Below are 20,173 nucleotides of genomic sequence, written 5' to 3' on the forward strand. Positions count from 1 at the left end.
GAATGTTGAGTGTTTAGGCAAACCCCGGAGATCTTGTCTCTGGAAAAAGAGCAAAAGAGCTTTGATTTCCGGTGCTAAACTGTTTGTAGTCCGCGTGATATTGATCAGTCACGTTTGAGCTGGCTGCAGTTTGTTGCCAGGTTAAACTCTCCGTTCAGTGAACTAACGAGGCGGAACATAATTGGCGTCATTGCAAACTCTGAATCCATCGCTATGGTTCAGCATATTTACTTACATATAAACCGAAGTCGGAAACGGAAATTCGCCTCCTCAAACCGGAATGCCAAAAATCAGGGGTCTGCCCCCAGAGGCTGTATCACCGTCTCCCGGAAGTCAGACGCCGAATACAGCCGATGGGTTCCGAGAATGGTAGCAAACAAACAGGGTATTTTAAGCTAGAACATAATGTTTTCTTAACTCTAGCCACCAGGTTTTTGTGCCTCAACCATCAACAAGAGCATTGTTAATAAAACTGGACACTGAAACATAAAGCGACATAAAGTTTCAACATATCCACTACATATGAAAAGCACAAATCTTATTATCCGTGGTTTGCAGAACTATACAATGACAAGATTTAGTCTGGTGAGTGGATTGACTAAGGAAACAATGCTGAAGTGCAAGAAGCCCAAGAACAGCAAATATGAACATAGGAACAACAACATAGGAAATATAGTTTCCAAAGTTCAAATATATGTAAAACCAGCAACAACACAGTTACAGTTCCCAATCTTTAAATTCGTTTACGCAATGACTAATGAACAATTTGGATGCATTCTGGTGTAAACCTTTTATTAATACGACATATGCTTTAGAAACTGAACACAAGTTATGCTATATAAAGATGTGATGTGCTTGTGAGGGCTGGCATTGCTTTGCAAGTTCTAAATGAAAGATTTTTTTTTTAAATCTACAAGGTATAAAAGAAAATAAGTGTCCAAAGCTTAACAATTCATTGGTGTGTGTGTTCAATGTGCTTGTCAACTGTGGAAGGACAACTCGTGCTCCAAACTGTCTGCACCAAGGTCCAGAAAACCACTTGGCCTTCCTACAAACCACATCCTGAACACTGGACTCACTTTTGTACATTTTTTTAGCAAAAAAAAAAAAAAAAAAAAAAAATCCACAAAGAAAGCTTTTTTTTCTACAGAAAGCTCAAGTTTTATGTGTCCTTGCCTCATTTTATGAACTTCATTTTATTAACTGTAATGGCTGTTTGCAAGTTTAATCACAATTGATTCCCTGCATCTATAAACTTTTTATATTTTGACTGATCATCAGAGAAAATCTGTACTGATCTTTTAGCCCTGTGTGCCAGTAAACATCTGTGTGTGTGTGTGTGTGTGTGTGTGTGTGTGTGTGTGTGTGTGTGTGTGTGTGAATGCATGTTTCTATGTGCACATGCGAAAATGTCTGCCTGTGTGTCTGTGGGAAATGATAAATGGCTTATTTCGATCTCTCAGCTGTTGAGCCCTCAGCCCGTTTATACAAACCAAAGACCAGGGCTTTGTCAGCAGAAACAAATGATCTATCAACAAGCGAACATTCTCTCATACACACACACACACACACACACACACACACACACACAGACACACACACGCACACACAATATTGCAGCCTGGTCAGTTGTGAGTATGATGGATTGGACCTGAGGTGTGTCTTGTCTCAGTTATTGATATGCAGGTATTGGAGTGGCAGCATGAAATATTAATAGAGTGGAGCTAAACACCGGTCTGACAAAGACTGAGAAGGAGAAAGAGAAGGGCAAACACAGCGACTGAGAGAGATGTTTGAAATAATGCAGTGACAGTAGCCATACCTGACGCATGACGGCATGTAGGACTGATGAGTGGCATTAGTAAAGCAAGCATTTGCGCACTGTACGTGTGTCTGAGAATTTGAACTATGCCTGATATCAGTGTCAAATTCTTTTCTCAATGGAAATTCCCTCCATCTTTGATACATTTCATGTCCACAAACATACACATACACACACGCACTCAAATCTCTCTTTCTCTTTCTGTCACTCTAACCCACATCCTGTTGTGGTTCTTTTTCTCTCATCTGCTTTGATATCTGAGAACCGCTGACTTATGTGGACAGACAAAGCACACCTTTGTCTTTGCCACACTGAACAAGTCGAGTGTTTGTCATCATTTTTTCGCAGTCTCTAGTGAGTGTGTTTGTTTGACTGTGTCCAAGGTCTTCCTACCATAATGATAGTCATGCACACACACACACACACACACACACACAGTAATACCTTGCCAAGGATTTGTCCTCAGTATTACACTTTGAACAGTATAGAGGGTTGAACCATCCCTCCATTAGATGCAGTGAAGGCATATTATGCGCAAGTTTGTGTGTGTGTGTGTGTATTGACGCAGCACTGCAGAACAATCCATACTAATGATTTCCCATAGACACCTCAAGTTGATCTGGGAACCAGGGAGGATGGGAGGGAGAGAAGTCAAAAGAGACGAATGAAGAGATGGAAGGAAGGAGAGAAGGAATGAAGGAAGGAAAAGGCGGCACAGGGATGGAGGAATGGAGGGAGAGCATGGAAAGACAAATACTGGTGACACAAATCCGTGATTTAAAGTTGAAACACTGTCAGTATGGTGATGACTGAATGATGTGATGTCTTTATAGCTACAACTTTGCTGAGAATCAGGTACCATTTAATGTAATTATATTACAGTGATGGGAGCAACTTTTGGGTTGCCAGGTTGTGAAAAAGCCCTCTTGCTGGTGAGTTATTTATAATCACGTCAATAACAAAATGCTAATGAGTTTCTCATTTTCCAATATGCCATCAGCAAAAGTTACATATCTGAGGTAAATGTTAGGAAATAGTTTGTGATAAAAGGATTGTGGTCCAAATGCTCTGCAACTAAAAAACAAACCAAGAGAAATTATTTATTAATCGTTAATAGTCAAATAGTTAAAAGTCATTATCTACAGCCTACACACAGTTATTAGAAAGTGATACCAAGCAAACCACCGGGTTATGTCTGAGTGCTCTGACTTGACACAGCAGTTATTTGCTGTTGTTTTTGTATGTTTGTGTGTGTGTGTGTGTGTGTGTGTGTGTGTGTGTGAAGCCTTGAACCTGCACAGTGGAATTTCCTCCATCCACCTCACATTGTTCAGACTAACAAGGAGTCAAAGACAACAGGGCAGGACAGAAACACTCCACACCCTTCAGGGCGTCTCTGAGGAACCATAATGCACTTCCAGGTCAAAAGGCCAGCGGGATGATCTCACGGGCAACAAGAGCAGCTACACAAACACAGACACTGCAGAGAAGTACTCATGAACAGGTAATTTTTCAAAAAATGGTGCAGTGGGACCACCCGTATTCTCTAGAGATGCATTTTACTGATTTCTCACCATCTATCGACACAGTAATGCCACATGTCTCTGGCAGAGATTCACAGTCATCCTCTGAAGGGCATTCTGACCTCTACACTAATGATAATATAAAGTAGCTAGAGAGCATGAGAACAAATGAAATCATCCATCTCTGTTTATCCTCTCTGCGTTCCCACGACTGACACAGGGAAATCACTAATAGTGAAGCAGGGATAAGAAAACAGAGCAGAGGGAGAGAAAGTGTCAGAGGGAGTGTCTAGAAATGGTGACCTATGCTCATCTTTTTTAAACAATCCTGGACTTACTAATATAAAAACACCCTCTCCTACTGTCTTTAAGCAGGACACTGACCTGACAAAGTGTGGAAAAGCTGAAAAAAAAGAGCAGGTATAATTAAATATAATTAACATTTTTCAGTGGACAAATCGAGGGTATGTCCATCCCTCGTTCCCCTCTACTTGCCTATTTTTGAACCAATCCCGCATGTTCTCGCTATAAAACACCCAAAATAATTGATGGCACAAACAAATGAAGGAGGGAGAAATGCGGGCTCTTTAAGCTGCATTAATATATCTTTGGCCACTAGGGGGCAGAATGTTTTAAAAAACAAAAACATAAAACAAGCTAAGAAATACACAGCTAACATCCTCATATCACTGTTTTATCTGGTTGTTATACTAAGGTGTTACTGTCAAATCCAGCGAGAAAAAGGCAACACTGCTATTAATTAGTTTCCTTATGTTTCTGACCATCTGATTTACACAAGTCCAACACTCGTGGTTTGCTCTGTTTTAGTCTTCACCAAATCTGGAGACAAGAACAATATCTGGCTTTTTAACTCATCAAATGTTCAACGATGTCCGTCAGGTGCTTGGTGACTCTGTCTGCTGTCTGTCAACATGTTGGGCAGGTACTGAGCGGTGTTTATCAGGTGTTCATGCTGTAACTGGCTGAACCATGAACTTGTACAAAAATAATGGATGTAGCCACCATGACATCACTTTAAGCTTTAATAAAACATTTACAGGTGAGTTTTAAAAAACTCACTCCCTGTACAGAAAATTTGCTCTACAGACCTAAACTGTTTCTTGTTCCAGACTATAAACATGTTTATTTCTGCTTTAAAGTTGAGCATGTTTTCAGCCCCGGAGGTTGCCGCACGGCCAGAACATCAAGAATAATCAGGCAGAATATGTGTAGCCCTTAAACAAAACAATAAATTGAAAGAGGCTAAAAACAACTATGATGAAACATTGATAAACATTTTTGGTAATGCATTTGTGGCAGTATTTGTACCCCGCCATGTCTGGGAAGTATTTATAAAAACTCTGTAAAATGAGATTTCAGTATTTATTTCCTCTGTAAAGCTACATTTTAAATGGTTGAAAAGCCATAGCATAAAAGATATGTTTTATATGTATCCACTTTAATGTGGACATGACCTGTGTGTGTGTGTGTGTGTGTGTGTTTGACAGCAAGGTGTGAGAAAAAAGGTTTAAGGTGCTGCATTTAAGGAAACAAGCTTGACGAAGGTTGTGACCTACACTCAGCGTGATAGTGAGGTTGCAGACAGAAAGAGTGTGTTGTCTGAGCGCTCACAGCCACATGACCCCTGCGTGAGTGTGTACATGTGTTATCAAGAGGAAGTGATTAAAACTTGGTCGGGGGGAAACCTCCACTCCAGCTGCTATTGTTCAGCCTTTCCTGGTCGTTAGGGAGGAAGACGAGACTCCATCACTGTCACTGTTTTTCTCTGCTTCACTTTCTCTCTCAGACTCTTTCTTCTCTTTCACTCGTTTGATTATATTTTCTCTTGTTTTAACCTGCAGTGATGAAGCTTAATTACAATTGATATAAACTGATTTAGCGGCACATCAGATTTCATCACATTTACCTCAGCACACACTCACATGTAGGTCAAGTGAAAGTTATGTTATGCTGCCATCTATTGTTCAAAACAGGCAATGATTGGTCCAAGTTATATTACACTGCAGAATTTTAAGGCTTTTGTTAATTATTTAATAATTTCACTTCATACTCAATGGATATTGTTTTTTTTAATATTATTGTCTTAATAATGATAATAATTAGTAATGGTAGCACTAGGATATAAAACATGTATAGAAGTCCTAAACAAAGTCAAGTCACAGAGACTTATGTTCTTTTCTCTCCTGTATGACATACTGATCAAAATTGGACACAAAAGCAACAGTATCACAAATATTCTATTACAAATTAATGTTCTGCACCTAAAATGTTACTTAAGTAAAAGTACTGGCATCAAAATATACTTTTAAGTTAAAGTATTCATTATGCAGAATGGCCTGGTTCAGGAAAATGGCTATGATTGGACTACAATTATTAATGCATTAATGTGTGAGCATATTTTTAATGTTGCAGCGTATAAAAGTGGAGCTACTTTTGACTATTTTATCTGCTGGGAAGCTTGTGAATTTCCCCCTGGGGATCAAAAAAGTTTCATCTGAACCATGATTTATTTGTATTATTAATCTGAATTTATAGAGTAACTACGGTAGGGTAAGAAGTACAACATTTGCCCATGAAATATAGAGAAGGAGAAGTATAAAGCGGGAGAAATGGAAATACTCAAGTAAATAGTACCTCAAAATTGTACCTTACGGTACTTGATAATGTTCTGCGTCACTTTCCAACACTTACAAAGACGCCTTAGGAACATAAATGTCTGAACAAACGTTATCAAGAACATAGACCAAGGCTTATAGTAGCCCTACAGCTTTCACAGTAGCCCCACTACAAGACAAAAAGATAAAACACAGATCTTTGCTGAACCTAATTGGCGCCGGAGGGAAAGGTTACCTGATTGAAACGCTCCCAGCTGCACCTGAATACATCAATAGGGGCGTTACATCAATCACACTTAATTAAATTCACCTGAGGCTGCTTTCCCTCTTATAACCTCCCTGCGGAAGTTTCATTAAGTTTTCGTCTGTCCAAGTCAAGCAGAGTGTACGCGTCCACCGTGCGTAAAAATCCACCATGCCCACCAAGAATGTTACTACGGAGCGGATATCCAAGTTCAAAAACCACGGGAAAGATCCGGCTGTAAGTTGAGGGTGTATTTTCAAGGTCGCACGTGTTGCTAATTTTACTTATCCTGCATCTTGGCTTCTTGCAGAAACTCCGAGAGAAAAGGATCACGGTGAGCGTGGAGCTGCGCAAAGCTCACAAGGATGAAAGTTTCCTCAAGAGGAGAAACATCACGCTGTCGTCTCTCCCGGACGAAGAGGCCCTCTCACCCACGTACATTTCTAACGAGATGGTCAGTTCAAAGGAACCTTTAACGAGTCCGTTCAAACTGGTGGAGCCTCTAACTGTGTGTCTGTCCCTCAGGTGGCCTTTTTACCCATTGAGGATATCATTAAAGACGTGAACTCAGAGTGCAGGGAGTCTCAAACGCGAGGCTGTCAGGCAGCCAGGTGAGCCATCAGGGGTCATTACTGTAGCCTTTGTATAAAACAATGATTTGCTGCAGGAGATAATGGAGATACAATTTCTGTGGCTCAATTTTAGTGTTAAAATGATTAATTGATAACAGTAAATTAGTCTGATAATGTGGTGTGGTATCAAGTGTGTCATGAATCCTACCTTTTGAACTGTTTGTTAAACAGCAGATTCAAGATGTCATTTGGGGCCTCTGGGAAATGGCAATTAGGTCCATTTTAACAATTTTCTAACATTATATAAACAAGTGTGTAGGCTGCTTGAATATATTTTCAATGTTCCACCCATTGAAACTAATCAAGGCAGGAAAAAGGAGGGTAATATGAACATTGTTCCCTCAGGAAGCTGCTGTCTCAGGAGCGTAACCCTCCTCTGAAGGAGATCATAGATGCAGGCCTGCTGGGCCGCTTTGTGTCCTTCCTGTCTATGGACGATGAGCCGACTCTGCAGTTCGAAGCAGCCTGGGCTCTTACAAACATCGCCTCTGGAACATCTTGGCACACTCAACAGGTGTGAACAGTTAAAAACTTGTGAGCAGAGACATGGTGGACCAAATGCTTAACATGACTGATGCAGTTTGACTGGAACAGGTTTGCATGATCTTGATGAGATGGGCTGATAAAATGTTGTCCCTCAAACAACTCAATTTTAAAGACAGACTTTTACTAAATTTACATGAGTCTTGAAGGTGTTCAGTTTTCCTTGTGGCATGAATTCAACGTAACAGTGTATTTGTGTCTCAGGTGGTGGAACATGGGGCTGTACCAGCTTTCATCGCCCTGCTGGCCTCACCGTTGCTGCACATCAGTGAACAGGCTGTCTGGGCTCTTGGAAACATTGCAGGTAAAAAGCTAAATTGAATTTACGTGTGGGGTTCCCATCCTGTCTGGATTTGAATAAATCAGCATGTTTAAAAGAATGGTTTACAAAAGCACAAAACTTGTGGTTACTCATTTAATGGACCACTTTATGGACTGTAATTTGATTATGAATTGACTCTAGCTCATGTCGTTAAAAAGTTAATGTGGCCGTCTGTTTTGCAAAATACTTACTGAGTTTTGAAATATACATCTTGTGGTAAACAGTATCTACAACTACTTTACTGTGGCTAGTTGTACTAATGTCGCATGTTAACTTCTTCACAGGTGATGGTGCCGCTTATCGAGACGTCCTGATTGACTGCAATGTTGTCCCAGCCTTACTGGCCCGCATCTCCCCAGACACGCCAGTAAGTCATTTCACTCGAGTTTGACAACTTTATCATGGGGATCAGGGGGAAAATTGCTTCTAGTTAAACTGATTTTCAAAGCCTGAAAAGTTTGCTTAAACATGGAGTTCTTAAACTTAACTGCAAACTAATTTTGGAGATTTGGTTATGTTGTTCTTCTAGTGGCTAATGTCGCCTCACACCACCAGCCTCAAGCAGACATGAGCAACAGGCAAGAGTGTCTTGTAAATGGCATCCATGTATCAGTCATTTCAACTGAAATTTTTGAAGCCGATCTGTGTGACTTGGAGTTTACGTATGGGTGCCCAAAAACCAGCCAAATACTGCTGTTCGATAATGAAGTTTTAATGGCTAGTGTTGTCAGTCCACAGCATTTTAATCCTCAAACATCCAGTGACATCACTTCAGCTCCCTCTAGGGCCACAAAGGCTTTATAAAACTTCTTTACACATGCATTAGTACTCCCAAGAACTGTACACGTTAATGTAATATGCTGAGTTTTCCACAGCTGTGGGGCAGAAGGTTAAATTTGCTGCCATAGTCCTGTTGGTTATACTGCATTTGTCACTCCAGATTGGCTACCTGCGTAACCTGACATGGACGCTGTCCAACTTGTGTCGAAATAAGAACCCATTCCCACCTATGTCTGCAGTGTTGCAGGTAAGTGAAACCACAGCTTGGTAATGAGCAACCTCACAGATGTATGTGAGCTTGGCATCCAGTGCACCAGAAGATTCACTCCAGCCCAGAAAGGTGCCATAATATTATTACCTGTTGTTCCTTCAGGTGCTTCCCTCTCTGATCCAGTTGCTCCATCTCAGTGATAAGGACATCTTGTCTGATGCATGCTGGGCAATCTCCTATCTCTCAGACGGTGACAATGACCGCATTGACGTTGTGGTGAAAACTGGGATCGTCCCTCGGCTGGTGGAGCTCTTGAGCCACAACGAGCTCAGTGTTGTGGTAGGGTGGTCTTGGATTATTCAACTCTCCTAAGTATTCTAGCACACACCATAACTTTAACTAATCTGGACTTAACAAGGAGAGCCATGTATAAGAACAAAGATCTGACATTCCTGCATGTGAGACACTATGACCAGATAGCCACCTCCTTAAGGCTCACTTATTCTCTGTAACCGTAACTGCCGCCATACATCCATGAGTACTTTATGTTGACATACATCCACTAGAGGGCAGAGTCATGTTTCTGATAACAAACATGGGGACAGAGGAGGAGGAGGTTGTAATGTACCTTTTTTAGAGGCAGGGTTCCATAGATTTTATAGCTTCGGGTTTACTTCTGTAGTATGCTGCCAACTTGCTGCAAAAAAAATTGCTGCAATGCTGAGCGACTTCCCTGGGGTCCTGATTGCACCACGAGGACATTTCTTTTCCTTATATTGTATATTTGTTCAGTGTGCCATTTTTACAATGTCTTCATATCCATCAGTCACATCTGCTTGAACTTCACTACACCACACCCATAACCTCCAACAACAGCACTATGTTTTAGATTTTACCTTTTTTTTAAACCTTGTTTTCAAGTTGGGTCATCAACCAGAATTTTATTCACTGCCCTTTGACTGCCTGTATTAAAGTTAATCAGTTACCTGTCTGTCCTCAAGACCCCGGCTCTTCGCTCAATCGGGAACATAGTGAGTGGCTCAGACCTGCAGACCCAGGTGGCCGTCGATGCCGGAGTTCTGAAAGCTCTACCACAACTGATGAGGCACCCGAAGCCCAGTGTGCAAAAGGAGGCAGCATGGGCATTGTCAAACATTGCAGCAGGACCCAGTAAGCAAATCCAACAGCTCATCACCTGCGGCCTGCTCCCTCCTCTGGTGGAACAGCTCAGAAATGTGAGTAGAACAAGCATGACCTTCTGGACCTTTTCTGTCCAGGAACATGCTGTAAGTGGATTTTTTTTTTTTTTTTAATGTTTGTGGTCTTGCAATGGAGAAGCAAGCAGGGGTTACTTTCACGGTTTTCACCAGACCACAACAAATGTCGGCTGAACAATTTTTCTCAGGGAGACTTCAAAACTCAAAGGGAGGCAGTGTGGGCAGTGACCAACTTCACCAGTGGGGGCACTGTGGAGCAGGTAGTCCAACTGGTGCAGAGTGGGGCCCTGGAGGCGATCATCAACCTACTGCAGGTCAAAGATGCTAAAGTCATTCTGGTCATACTGGATGCCATCAACAACATGTTCATGGTGAGGGGGGAAAAACTGATCAACATGTTTGTGCCTAATTATCTTAAAACATGTGACAGAATTTAAAACGGGCAGACGGGAGATAGCTTCAGTGACTGTACGTCTTTCCAGGCGGCAGAGAAGCTCGGTGAGACGGAGAAACTCAGCCTGTTGGTTGAAGAGCTGGGAGGACTGGACCAAATCGAGATGCTGCAGAACCATGACAATGATATGGTGTACCAGGCTGCTCATAGCCTCATAGAAAAATACTTTGGTGACGTAAGTAGCCAAATTCCCTGCATTAATATTTAGAGTACATTAAGGTTTGCTGTACTGACAACATCTAGGTACATTTTTAAAATTAATTGAAAACTTTGCATTAAGCTTCAATATTTGATTAACATTTAAGGACTCGAACATAAATGTCTTATTTGCAGTGTTGAAATCTGTTAAGTTTTTGTCTCTCCTAGGATGAGGTTGTGGGAGTCCAGGTTGACAGTACAGAAGACGCATTTGTGTTTAAGACCCCTGATGTTCAGCGCTCCTTTGAATTTTAAACGCAACTATTGTATGTTTAATTTGTGTTTGATATTTCGTGTTGAAGAATAAATAAAGGTTGTAAACATTTACTGTTAAGTATATTTGCATCTTTAGCCCTTGCATTATTAATGACTGTGTCAAAATTTAATTGGGCCTGTATAAAAGCCACATGATCTGTGGCTTAGAAATGGCCAACAAAATATATTTAAAGAATATTTATTCTATCAAAGTGGTTCACATGACTTTGTGTAGCTGAATAAACCCTGGTCTACCACCTCTGCAAGACAGTTATACTGAACTGCATTTTCTAATAACTTAAAATATGAATTTCTTTTGAAAAATTGAATTTGCTGACACATTGGAAGATGTTGGGCAAGCAGTCGAAAGGACTTCCCAAACAAAATTCACTTGGTTAAGCATGTGTTTCACCAGAGTGGCGATTCTTGTTGAATCTTTGGGTTTCAGTTTTGACTTCCTCGTTGATGAAATGCAAACCTCACTATTTCGCTTACAAGTAAAAAAGGAAACTCTATGCTTACTCATGACCACACAATACATTAGAAGGAGCTATTCAAAAGCTAGGTGTGGTTTGCATTTTAATTTTTTGTACTGTGCAAAAGGTTTTGCCATCATACATTATAGCTCAGTCGTCTTATGGAGTACTGCACATTAAAAATACTTTTTAAAATTTTGTATTGAGTGTTTTGGTTTTTTTTTTTTTTTGGGTACATGTGGCTAATTTTACAACATCCCCATAGCAACCAACTTATACAAGAACTATTAGTTGTAAAATTAAATAAACACTAAGTCTTGACTTTTATATGCCGTGGTTTAACTGTTTCAGAGATAATCCACAATCGGACGACTTTAAAGTGAAGACTTTTTCATTGCAGTCTTCACTGTGTTATGTGATGTAACATGTTGTCATTTGCGCTTTTAATATTACGTAAAATCTGGCAGTTTCACAGTAAGATTTGTAAAAAGCTTTTTTTTTTTCTTAAACACTGAAATTTTATTACACATACTATTGTTTGTATGACCCAATATAAAGATGAGAAATACTGGGTGGAAAGAACAACCCTTTTTTTGGTAGAAGAACATTGACATGTGACAAGGTTTAAAAAAAAAATATGAAGATTAAAAATAACATTACATTGGGTAAAAGTATTTAATTTGACTCAACAGAAATATAAATAATAACCACATATTGGTATGGTTGGATAACCCAATGGAAATAATATAACTCTAAAGCTGGGTCCAAATCACCCATTTTGGGTGTGATCGGTGACCCAGTGGGTTTTATGCCCATGGGTATATTATCTTTATCCACAATGGGTCAGTTCTGTGTTAATCCAAATTGGGTTATAATTGACCTGTTTTTGTTTTTGTGTGCAGAGACTGTGTCTAAATTAATTGTGAGACCTTATGTCTTTAAGGTTTCCTCCAATGAAAATTACTTGTTGACCTCTGGCAGTATTTAGTTTTATTACATTTGAGATTTTTGCTGCTGCTTCAATACAGTGGATGTGAATGGAATATAGTTTGTGGTGCTCATAGCATTTAAAAGTCACATCTCAAAAATGCACTGCGACTTAACTTGTCCTCATTACACTATCAGCAGTTTTCATTCTGACCATTTCTGCTGTAGACAGTATGACTGATAGAAACTGTTGACAGCATTTTCTCACGTGTATCTCAAAACCTGTGCAAGTAAAAACAAAACTATCTGCATGGGTGGATCCCACTTTAAGTAAGAGAAAACTGTTTTTTTTCTGTAATTTGGGTGAATTTGAATTTGGCTGACCCATTAACCTTGCAACTTCCATCTTTTGGAGGAAATGGGCTTTGCTGGCTGTCTAAAAATATCTCTGGAAATTCTTTGAAAGTACATGAGTGGATGGTTGCATTGGCCCCTCCCCTGCTCTGATGGTAGAAAAGATGGCTCGCATCACACAGACCTGAGACCGCACTGGCACGAGATTCAACCAGTACTTGCTGCACTATTACCCGGTAAGATCAAATTAAATATTTTTTTTTTTAGATGGTTTGTTTTGTTTTTAGTGTATTGATTATGTTGTGAGTAAATGTTACAATTGGGACATGACGCAAGTGAAAAATGTTGCTTTAAGTTTTTTGGTGATAGTGATGAAAAAGTTATCACTGGGGGGAAAATGTCTCTGGTGCTAATGGTTTTATAATACATAACTATTTACTTAAACAACTGCCTCAGAGGTATGTACCATAATAGGCAGACACACCAAATGCCTTTTTCTTTTTTCTTTAGGTATTCTCAATCATGATGAAGGACGCGATGTTGTTTATTGTCCTTTGCTGCCTCTGCGTGAGGATCAGACCTCTGAATGCAAAGATGGTAAGATAACTGATACATACATTAACATGCCACAAATATCAAGTGATGTTACAATATTGTAATAGTTTCTGGAATTATAAAGTGTTTTATGCATTGATGCTGAGGCCTCGCTGGTTCAGTGGTTTCAAGTCTGAAATACCCAAACTTTCAAAAAACAGAAAATCCTGTGGTGTGATCTCATGTTCATTAGCCATTCAGTGATGTTTTAAATCAGAAATGTGAGAGGCAGAAGTTTGAGTTCAGCTTTGCAAATATGGAAAAACAACCTGGTCTCATCTGGGCCGGATTTTAGAAATAACAAGGTCGTGCGTCCTGGCCTCCTTAACAACATTTTGACCAGGTAACAAAGAAATTAATATACCAAGATAAAAGATGAGTTTTGTAGATGAGATGTAATTTTAAAGGGATCTGAAAACTGAAGATTTACACACAAAGGTCAGTTGTCTTTCCTCAGCCTGTGAAAGTTGTACGATGTCTTCTGTAGTGCTGGAGGGATCTTGAGGCTCGGAGACTACAGATTTATAACAGAAACTCCATGTCACAAACTGGGAGCGTGGAGTTTGTAGGACATCTGCATTTACCAGACATGGATGGTCTAATTATCAAGTTCCATTGTGGGAGATATAGGACGCAGGCATTTTTAAGCTTGAGCCATACTAGGAAGATTCATGCCTCCTCTACTTCCATTATTTTCTTAACCCATCCCTTGTAAGTCCAGTGCAGTACTAGAGTGTCCCTTTAAAGTCTCCTACATACTGCCTTAATGCCTGTTTTTTTGTGTATAAGTATTCAAATATAACTTTATTAGGTGTAAAACATTTAATTGCAGAATATAAACAGATATAAAACTTTGCTGTAAGCCTCCTCTCTACTTGCAAATCTTTGAGGTGCATTTAAACTATTTGGAAGATCCTCCATGATGGCAGGGGGAAATGATTTCTGGATCAAGGGAGAATGCTTGGAAGCCTTAGGTAGCATAATGAAAAGCACCCAACTGAACCCAACCTCAACTGAAGTAGACAGGACTGTTTATGTTGCAGCCCTGAGTCCTAATTTATAGAGATACAGTAGATGAATTTCCCCTTTTCTTAAAAGTATTGAACCAACGTGGACAGCTTTGTAATTGTGTAAAGTGCAAATGCAAACTGTTTTTTTTTTTTTTTTTTTTTTTTTACAGTTGCCTGAGCAGGATACCGTAAATGCCCTGTTGAGAAGCTCTGACATCCCAAAGGTGGATGCTGAGACATCGCCCCCCCAGGAGGCTACAGTGAACCCACCTTTAGAGTCTGCAGATCCTGTAAATGTTCAGAACACCTCCACCAATTCCCCACTGAAGTCATCTGGTGCCTCAGCACAGGTCCCATCACGTCTGTCCACGCTCGTCAGAATCCCTCTGAGCTTGTCTCCGGACTCTGTTGATGACATGTATTACGGCTGCTCCCACAAGATGCTGATCAAAGTGAAACGTCACTACCTCCCCAGGAGCACCAGGGAGGGTCTGCACTCCACATACACAAAACTGTGTGCCCTCAAAGCCATGAAGAATAAGGACATCTATGACCAGCTGTCCGTGAATCACTTCAGGGCTCTGTGTGCCTACACAGCAGGGTCATATGATGACTTAAACCGGGCAGTGCGCAGGGGGAAGACTACCTATAAGACCTCATTTGAATTCCACGCCCTCCACTTCCTGTTGTCTGACGCCATCCGGCTTCTTAAACTCAACCAAAGAAGCTGCTACACCACCTACCGCAGAAGCAAACTGCTCTTCACTGGGAAAGCTGGACAAACTATGCGCTTCGGCTCGTTCGCCTCCAGCTCCCTCAACAAGAACCTGCGTCAGTTTGGACGGAGGTCCTGCTTTGAGATCCACACGTGTTTTGGCGCCTACCTCAAGTCCTACTCAGAGTTTGACTCAGACGAGGATGAAGTACTGATTCCTCCATATGAGATGTTTAATATAGTTTCTGTGGACATGTCAGGAGAGAATGATTTACATTGTGATGTTTTATACAAGCTTGAGACGGCTGGTGTTTACAGCAGTCTCAACTGTCAGGATTTGGAGCCATTCAGGAGCAGGAGTGTACTGTTTTAACACTGTATAAGTTTATTACATCAATATAATATCTGTAACAAGATCTGTAGCCTCCTCCAGGCAACACGTCCCTTCACTGTCTTCTTGAATTTATTAAAATTATATTTTTTGAGACTGAGAGTTAATTCTTGACTTTGGAAGCAAACAATCTCAACCTAAGGTCCATTTAGTAGCTGTTCTGGAGATTTAAATTTAATCACATGATCTTCCTCAGCAGCTTGAATTATCCCAGCTGTCATGGAATTGTAGTTGTAGCGCTTTAAGGGAAAATGAGTAGGGCTGGGCAATAACTTGCCATTATATCTATCATGATATGATACTAGATATTGTCTTAGGCAGGTGTAGGTGCTGTATAAGTACTGTGAAAGTATCAAAGGCTCAATCCACGGAGAAATGCACACAAGCTATATGCAGAAACAATGGCTTTAAACAGGCTGTCAGGGCTTCTGTGAAGTTGTGATGTCACACCTATATTACATACATACACACGGTGCTGTTACAGTCATTCTCCACCTGCTACGATGGTGCAAAGGTATCAAGAGTGCAGATGTGAAAGACCCAGAAATGCTGACCAATAAAAGCAGACTGGGCTTCTTTGAGAGGAGGGCTTTCAGAGACAGGCTCTCAACTGGAACATTTTGGGTAGAGGGGGAATACAGATACGTTCATGCAGGGGGGGGGGGGGGGGGGGGTTGTGAGAGGCATGTCAGATATGTTTTTAAGCACTAGGAAGGGACTTATTTTTATTTTGGCTAAAGGGAGGTTGTATTGTGGTTGGTTGTATTATGTTTATATTGCTGCTGATTCTTAAGAAAACATGTCTACCAAACCTGCAGGCTTAAAAGGCATGTTTTAAACAGTCCTTGGGCACATGATAGGCAATGAATGCTTCTGTTAGAAAAAAAAAACACGACTAAATCTGAGCTTAAAATAGTGATGTCATCTACATGACTTTATTCTATCTCATTTAAACTCTGGCCAAAAATAAATTGTTTGTACAAACTAACCAGCATGCACGACAAGAGTGAAAAACCGAGACATTTTTCAACTGCAGGATTTTGTCTTTAGCTTTTTACTTTTAACTTTGTATACATAAAAGGGCAGGTTTTAAAAACCGAGTGATTGATTTAGAGTTAAAACAATAAATAAAATAAGATAAAAAAAATAAGTCACACTCCAGCCACCTCTGTCCTCTGATAAGTGAAGTCAAAGACAGTGGATAAACCAAAGACAGTGGATAAACATATATATAAAATATAAACATACATATAAAATATATATACAGTATCTTTGGTGAAGTCTCTAAGCGGAACAAAACACATAGCCCACATTTCACCGTCGGAATTTAAGAGTGTAACATCATCCAGCGGAAGTAAACAAAAGACTAGGCTTGTTATCTGCACTGGTTCATTGAGATAACTGCAGGAGGTTCGCCTTTGAGTAAAACCTCGAGCCACCGTAGCTGTGATTAAACAACAATGTCTTCAGCTGAGTATCTGAGAGAGTTTGTTAACGAGAGACTGACCGCTGCTGCTGAGGAAATATTCAGGGTTATTAAAAGGACCATCGTCGTGTACGAGGAGGAGCTCGACCAGCAGCGCAGACTGCTGGACATCGTTTGGAAACCAGAAACAGAGTCACACAGTACAGGTGTGTCAAACTTAATTGTGTTAATAACTCAAATCAGAGGGATACAGTCGCCACTTTATTAGGTACACCTTGCTAGCACCGGGTTGGATCCTTTTGCCTTCAGAATTGCCTTAGTTCTTTGTGGCATAGATTTAACAAGTAAAAGGTGCTGTAACAAGAAGATGGGTACACTGTGGTCATAAAGGGATGGACATAGTCGGCAACAATACTCAGGTAGGCTGTGGTGTTTGAACCATGCTCAGTTGGTACTAAGGGGCCCAAAGTGTGCCAAGAAAATATCCCCCACACCATTACACCACCAGCAGCCTGAACCGTTGATACAAGGCAGGATGGATCCATGCTGTCATGTTGTTTATGGCAAATTCTGACCATACCATCTGAATGTCGCAGCAGAAATCCAGACTCATCAGACCAGGCAACATTTTCCAATCTTCTATTGTCCAGTTTTGGTGAGTCTATGTGAACTGTAGCCTCAGTTTCCAGTTGTTAGCTGACAGGAGTGGCACCCGGTGTGGTCTTCTGCTGCTGTAGCCCATCTGCTTCAAGGTTCAATGTGTTGTTGGTTCAGAGATGGTCTTCTGCATACCTTGGTTGTAACGAGTGGTTATTTGAGTTACTGTTGCCTTTCTATCATCTTGAACCAGACTGGCCATTCTCCTCTGACCTCTGGCATCAACGAGGCATTTTCACCCAGAGAACTGCTGCTCACTGGGTATTTTCTCTTTTTCGGACCATCCTCTGTAAACACTAGAGATGGTTGTGCGTGAAAATCCCAGTAGATCAACAGTCCAGCCTGTCTGGCAGCAACAACCATGTTCAAAATCACTTCAACCACTTTTCTTCCCCATTCTGATGCTTCCAGTTTCTACATATCTAAATGCATTGAGTTGCTGCCACGTGATTGGCTGATTAGCTTACAGGTGTACCTAATAAAGTGGCTGGTGAATGTATATAATCCCAACTACTTAAATATAATGTTACTCTACTAATTTGCCCCGTCTGCATTTTTTCTCTGCCATCACAGTTGTATCCTATTGCTGTTGTTGTGTGTCCCTGCAGAGCTCCCATATCAACATGTCTGTAAAGAGGAGGAGGTTCTAGCTGACCAGCAGCTCTGTGCTCAGGAGAGGAGCTCTGGTCTGGACCCAGAGCCTCCACAGATTAAAGAGGAACAGGAGGAACTCTGCACCAGTCAGGAAGGAGAGCAGCTTGTGCTGAAGCAGGAGACGGATACCTTTCTGTTGAGTCCTCCTTGTGAGGAACGTGACCAGAGTGAAGATCAGACTCTGAACTTCAATCCTGACGACTCTCAAAGCGCAACAGACAAAGAGTCTGCTGTCAACATACCAGTGATAATCTCTGTGGTATCAGAAGCACACAGTGACCACCAGCCTCTCTCTCACAGTTCTCATGTTGCTGAGAGCCAAGAACAGGAAGAGGGCAAGCATGAAGACTCAGGATCAACGAGAAATGCAGAGCTTAAACCCAAGAAAAAACACCATGAAAGCAACGTATTCAACTCTACCATGTCAAACATTCACCGCAATACTCACACTGCTAAAAAGTCTTTCAAATGTGACACTTGTGGGAAAGCTTTCAAGTTTAAGGCAAAATTAAACGTACACTACAAAATCCACACAGGTGAGAAACCATATATTTGCAAAACATGTGGGAAAGCTTTCAGACGTAATAACGACTTGACAGTTCATACAAGATCCCACACAGGCGAGAAGCCATTCACATGCAAGACATGTGGAACAGCTTTCAGATATAATAGTGACTTAAAAGTGCACATGAGAATCCACACAGGTGAGAAGCCATTTGCATGCAAGACATGTGGGACAGCTTTCAGACATCACAGTGACTTAAAAGTACACACGAGGATCCACACTGGTGAGAAGCCATACCTTTGTAAGATCTGCGGGAAGAGATTTTGTGTGGTGTCCACACTGACAAAGCACATGAGAGTCCACACAGGTGAGAAGCCGTACCTCTGCAAAACCTGTGGGAAGAGATTCACTGTCATATCAGCACTGAATAGACACGTCACAATCCACACGGGCAAGAAGCCGTTTCCTTGCAAAACGTGTGGGAAAGCTTTCATGTGCACAGCTCACCTGACAGTCCACATGAGAAATCACACAGGTGAGAAGCCGTTCCTTTGCAAGACCTGTGGGAAAAGATTCACTGACATAGCAGTGTTGAAAAGACATATTATAATCCACACAGGTGAGAGGCCATTTACCTGCACAACATGTGGGAAAGCTTTCAGACATAAAAGTCACCTGACAGTCCACATTAGAATCCACGCTGCTAAGAAGTCGTAACTTTGTGTCTCAATCCATTGGGAACCTGTCCTCCAGTGTAAAGCATTCTGCCCGCAATCTGGGTGTCATCTTTGACTCTGAGCTCTGTTTCAAAATACAAATAACCAAGGTTGTGCAATCGTGCTTTCATCAAATTACAAACATTTTAAAAGTAAAACATATTTTATCTCAAGCAGACCTTGAAAAAGTTTTTCATGCTTTTATCTCATGACATCTTGATTGAAGGAAACTGGGCATTTCCCATCAGAGCCCCACAGCTGTGGAGCTCCTTACCTGAGGAACCTAGGTTGGCAAACTCAGTGTCTTTGTTGAAAACACTCCTCAAAACAAACTTTTACAGGAAGGCATTTTTTTTTAACAGTAAATCTGTTGTGTGTCTTAGCCTATGATCAATGATTTATTGCTGTTTTTATCTTGATGGTGGATACTGTTTTGTCTTATAAAGCACTTTGTAACTGTGTTTTGAAAAGTGCTATACAAATAAAGTTTATTGTTATAAGGCATATAAGATCTCATAGAAACAAGCTGCCTTGTGTTTGTAAAATGTGAAAGATGATCCAGTTCTGGTTCTCAGGCAGAACACACAAAGTCACAGAAGTGAGGAGTTACATAATTGCAGCACTGACTGAATAAAGTACGATTCCCCATTTAGAGAAGGTCACAATATGTTGAAGTATCTTTTTAAAAATACCATCAAGTTTTATTGAACTAACCCTAATTTTTATTAAAATTTCTATTGTCAACAGCATTTTATTTAAACAATCAATCTGCCAGTTTTTTGAAAAATCTTTGTTACACAGCGAGTGTATCAAGTCCATGTCCTTGCAGCAGCAGCAGCAGCAGCTGCGAGTTCTATTTCAGCCCATATAGCCTGTGCTGTATGTCATCCCCTCTCGCTCTCCCCCTTTCA

General features: G+C 40.8%; 3 protein-coding genes across 3 annotated transcripts; all 3 read left to right on the plus strand.

Annotated features, from left to right (window-relative positions):
* Positions 1 to 6,299: 6,299 nt before the first annotated feature.
* kpna7 (karyopherin alpha 7 (importin alpha 8)) lies at positions 6,300 to 10,915 on the plus strand. Its single transcript, XM_049571272.1, has 12 exons — positions 6,300 to 6,462; positions 6,536 to 6,679; positions 6,751 to 6,836; positions 7,203 to 7,371; positions 7,605 to 7,704; positions 8,007 to 8,089; positions 8,663 to 8,749; positions 8,876 to 9,052; positions 9,715 to 9,948; positions 10,119 to 10,301; positions 10,413 to 10,559; positions 10,751 to 10,915. The coding sequence occupies exons 1-12, from the start codon at positions 6,397 to 6,399 to the stop codon at positions 10,835 to 10,837; spliced, it is 1,563 nt and encodes a 520-aa protein (XP_049427229.1). The 5' UTR covers positions 6,300 to 6,396; the 3' UTR covers positions 10,838 to 10,915.
* Positions 10,916 to 12,758: 1,843 nt separating this feature from the next.
* LOC125885829 (NAD(P)(+)--arginine ADP-ribosyltransferase 2-like) lies at positions 12,759 to 15,400 on the plus strand. The gene is made up of 3 exons (XM_049571625.1): positions 12,759 to 12,830; positions 13,105 to 13,191; positions 14,369 to 15,400. The coding sequence occupies exons 2-3, from the start codon at positions 13,117 to 13,119 to the stop codon at positions 15,284 to 15,286; spliced, it is 993 nt and encodes a 330-aa protein (XP_049427582.1). The 5' UTR covers positions 12,759 to 12,830; positions 13,105 to 13,116; the 3' UTR covers positions 15,287 to 15,400.
* A 1,235-nt stretch (positions 15,401 to 16,635) lies between these two features.
* On the plus strand, positions 16,636 to 20,140 carry LOC125885614 (zinc finger protein OZF-like). The gene is made up of 2 exons (XM_049571283.1): positions 16,636 to 16,936; positions 17,996 to 20,140. Exons 1-2 carry the CDS (start codon positions 16,765 to 16,767, stop codon positions 19,261 to 19,263), a joined length of 1,440 nt encoding a protein of 479 aa, XP_049427240.1. The 5' UTR covers positions 16,636 to 16,764; the 3' UTR covers positions 19,264 to 20,140.
* The last annotated feature ends 33 nt before the right edge of the window (positions 20,141 to 20,173 follow it).

This window comes from Epinephelus fuscoguttatus, linkage group LG3, assembly GCF_011397635.1.
Source record: "Epinephelus fuscoguttatus linkage group LG3, E.fuscoguttatus.final_Chr_v1".
NCBI lineage: Eukaryota > Metazoa > Chordata > Actinopteri > Perciformes > Serranidae > Epinephelus > Epinephelus fuscoguttatus.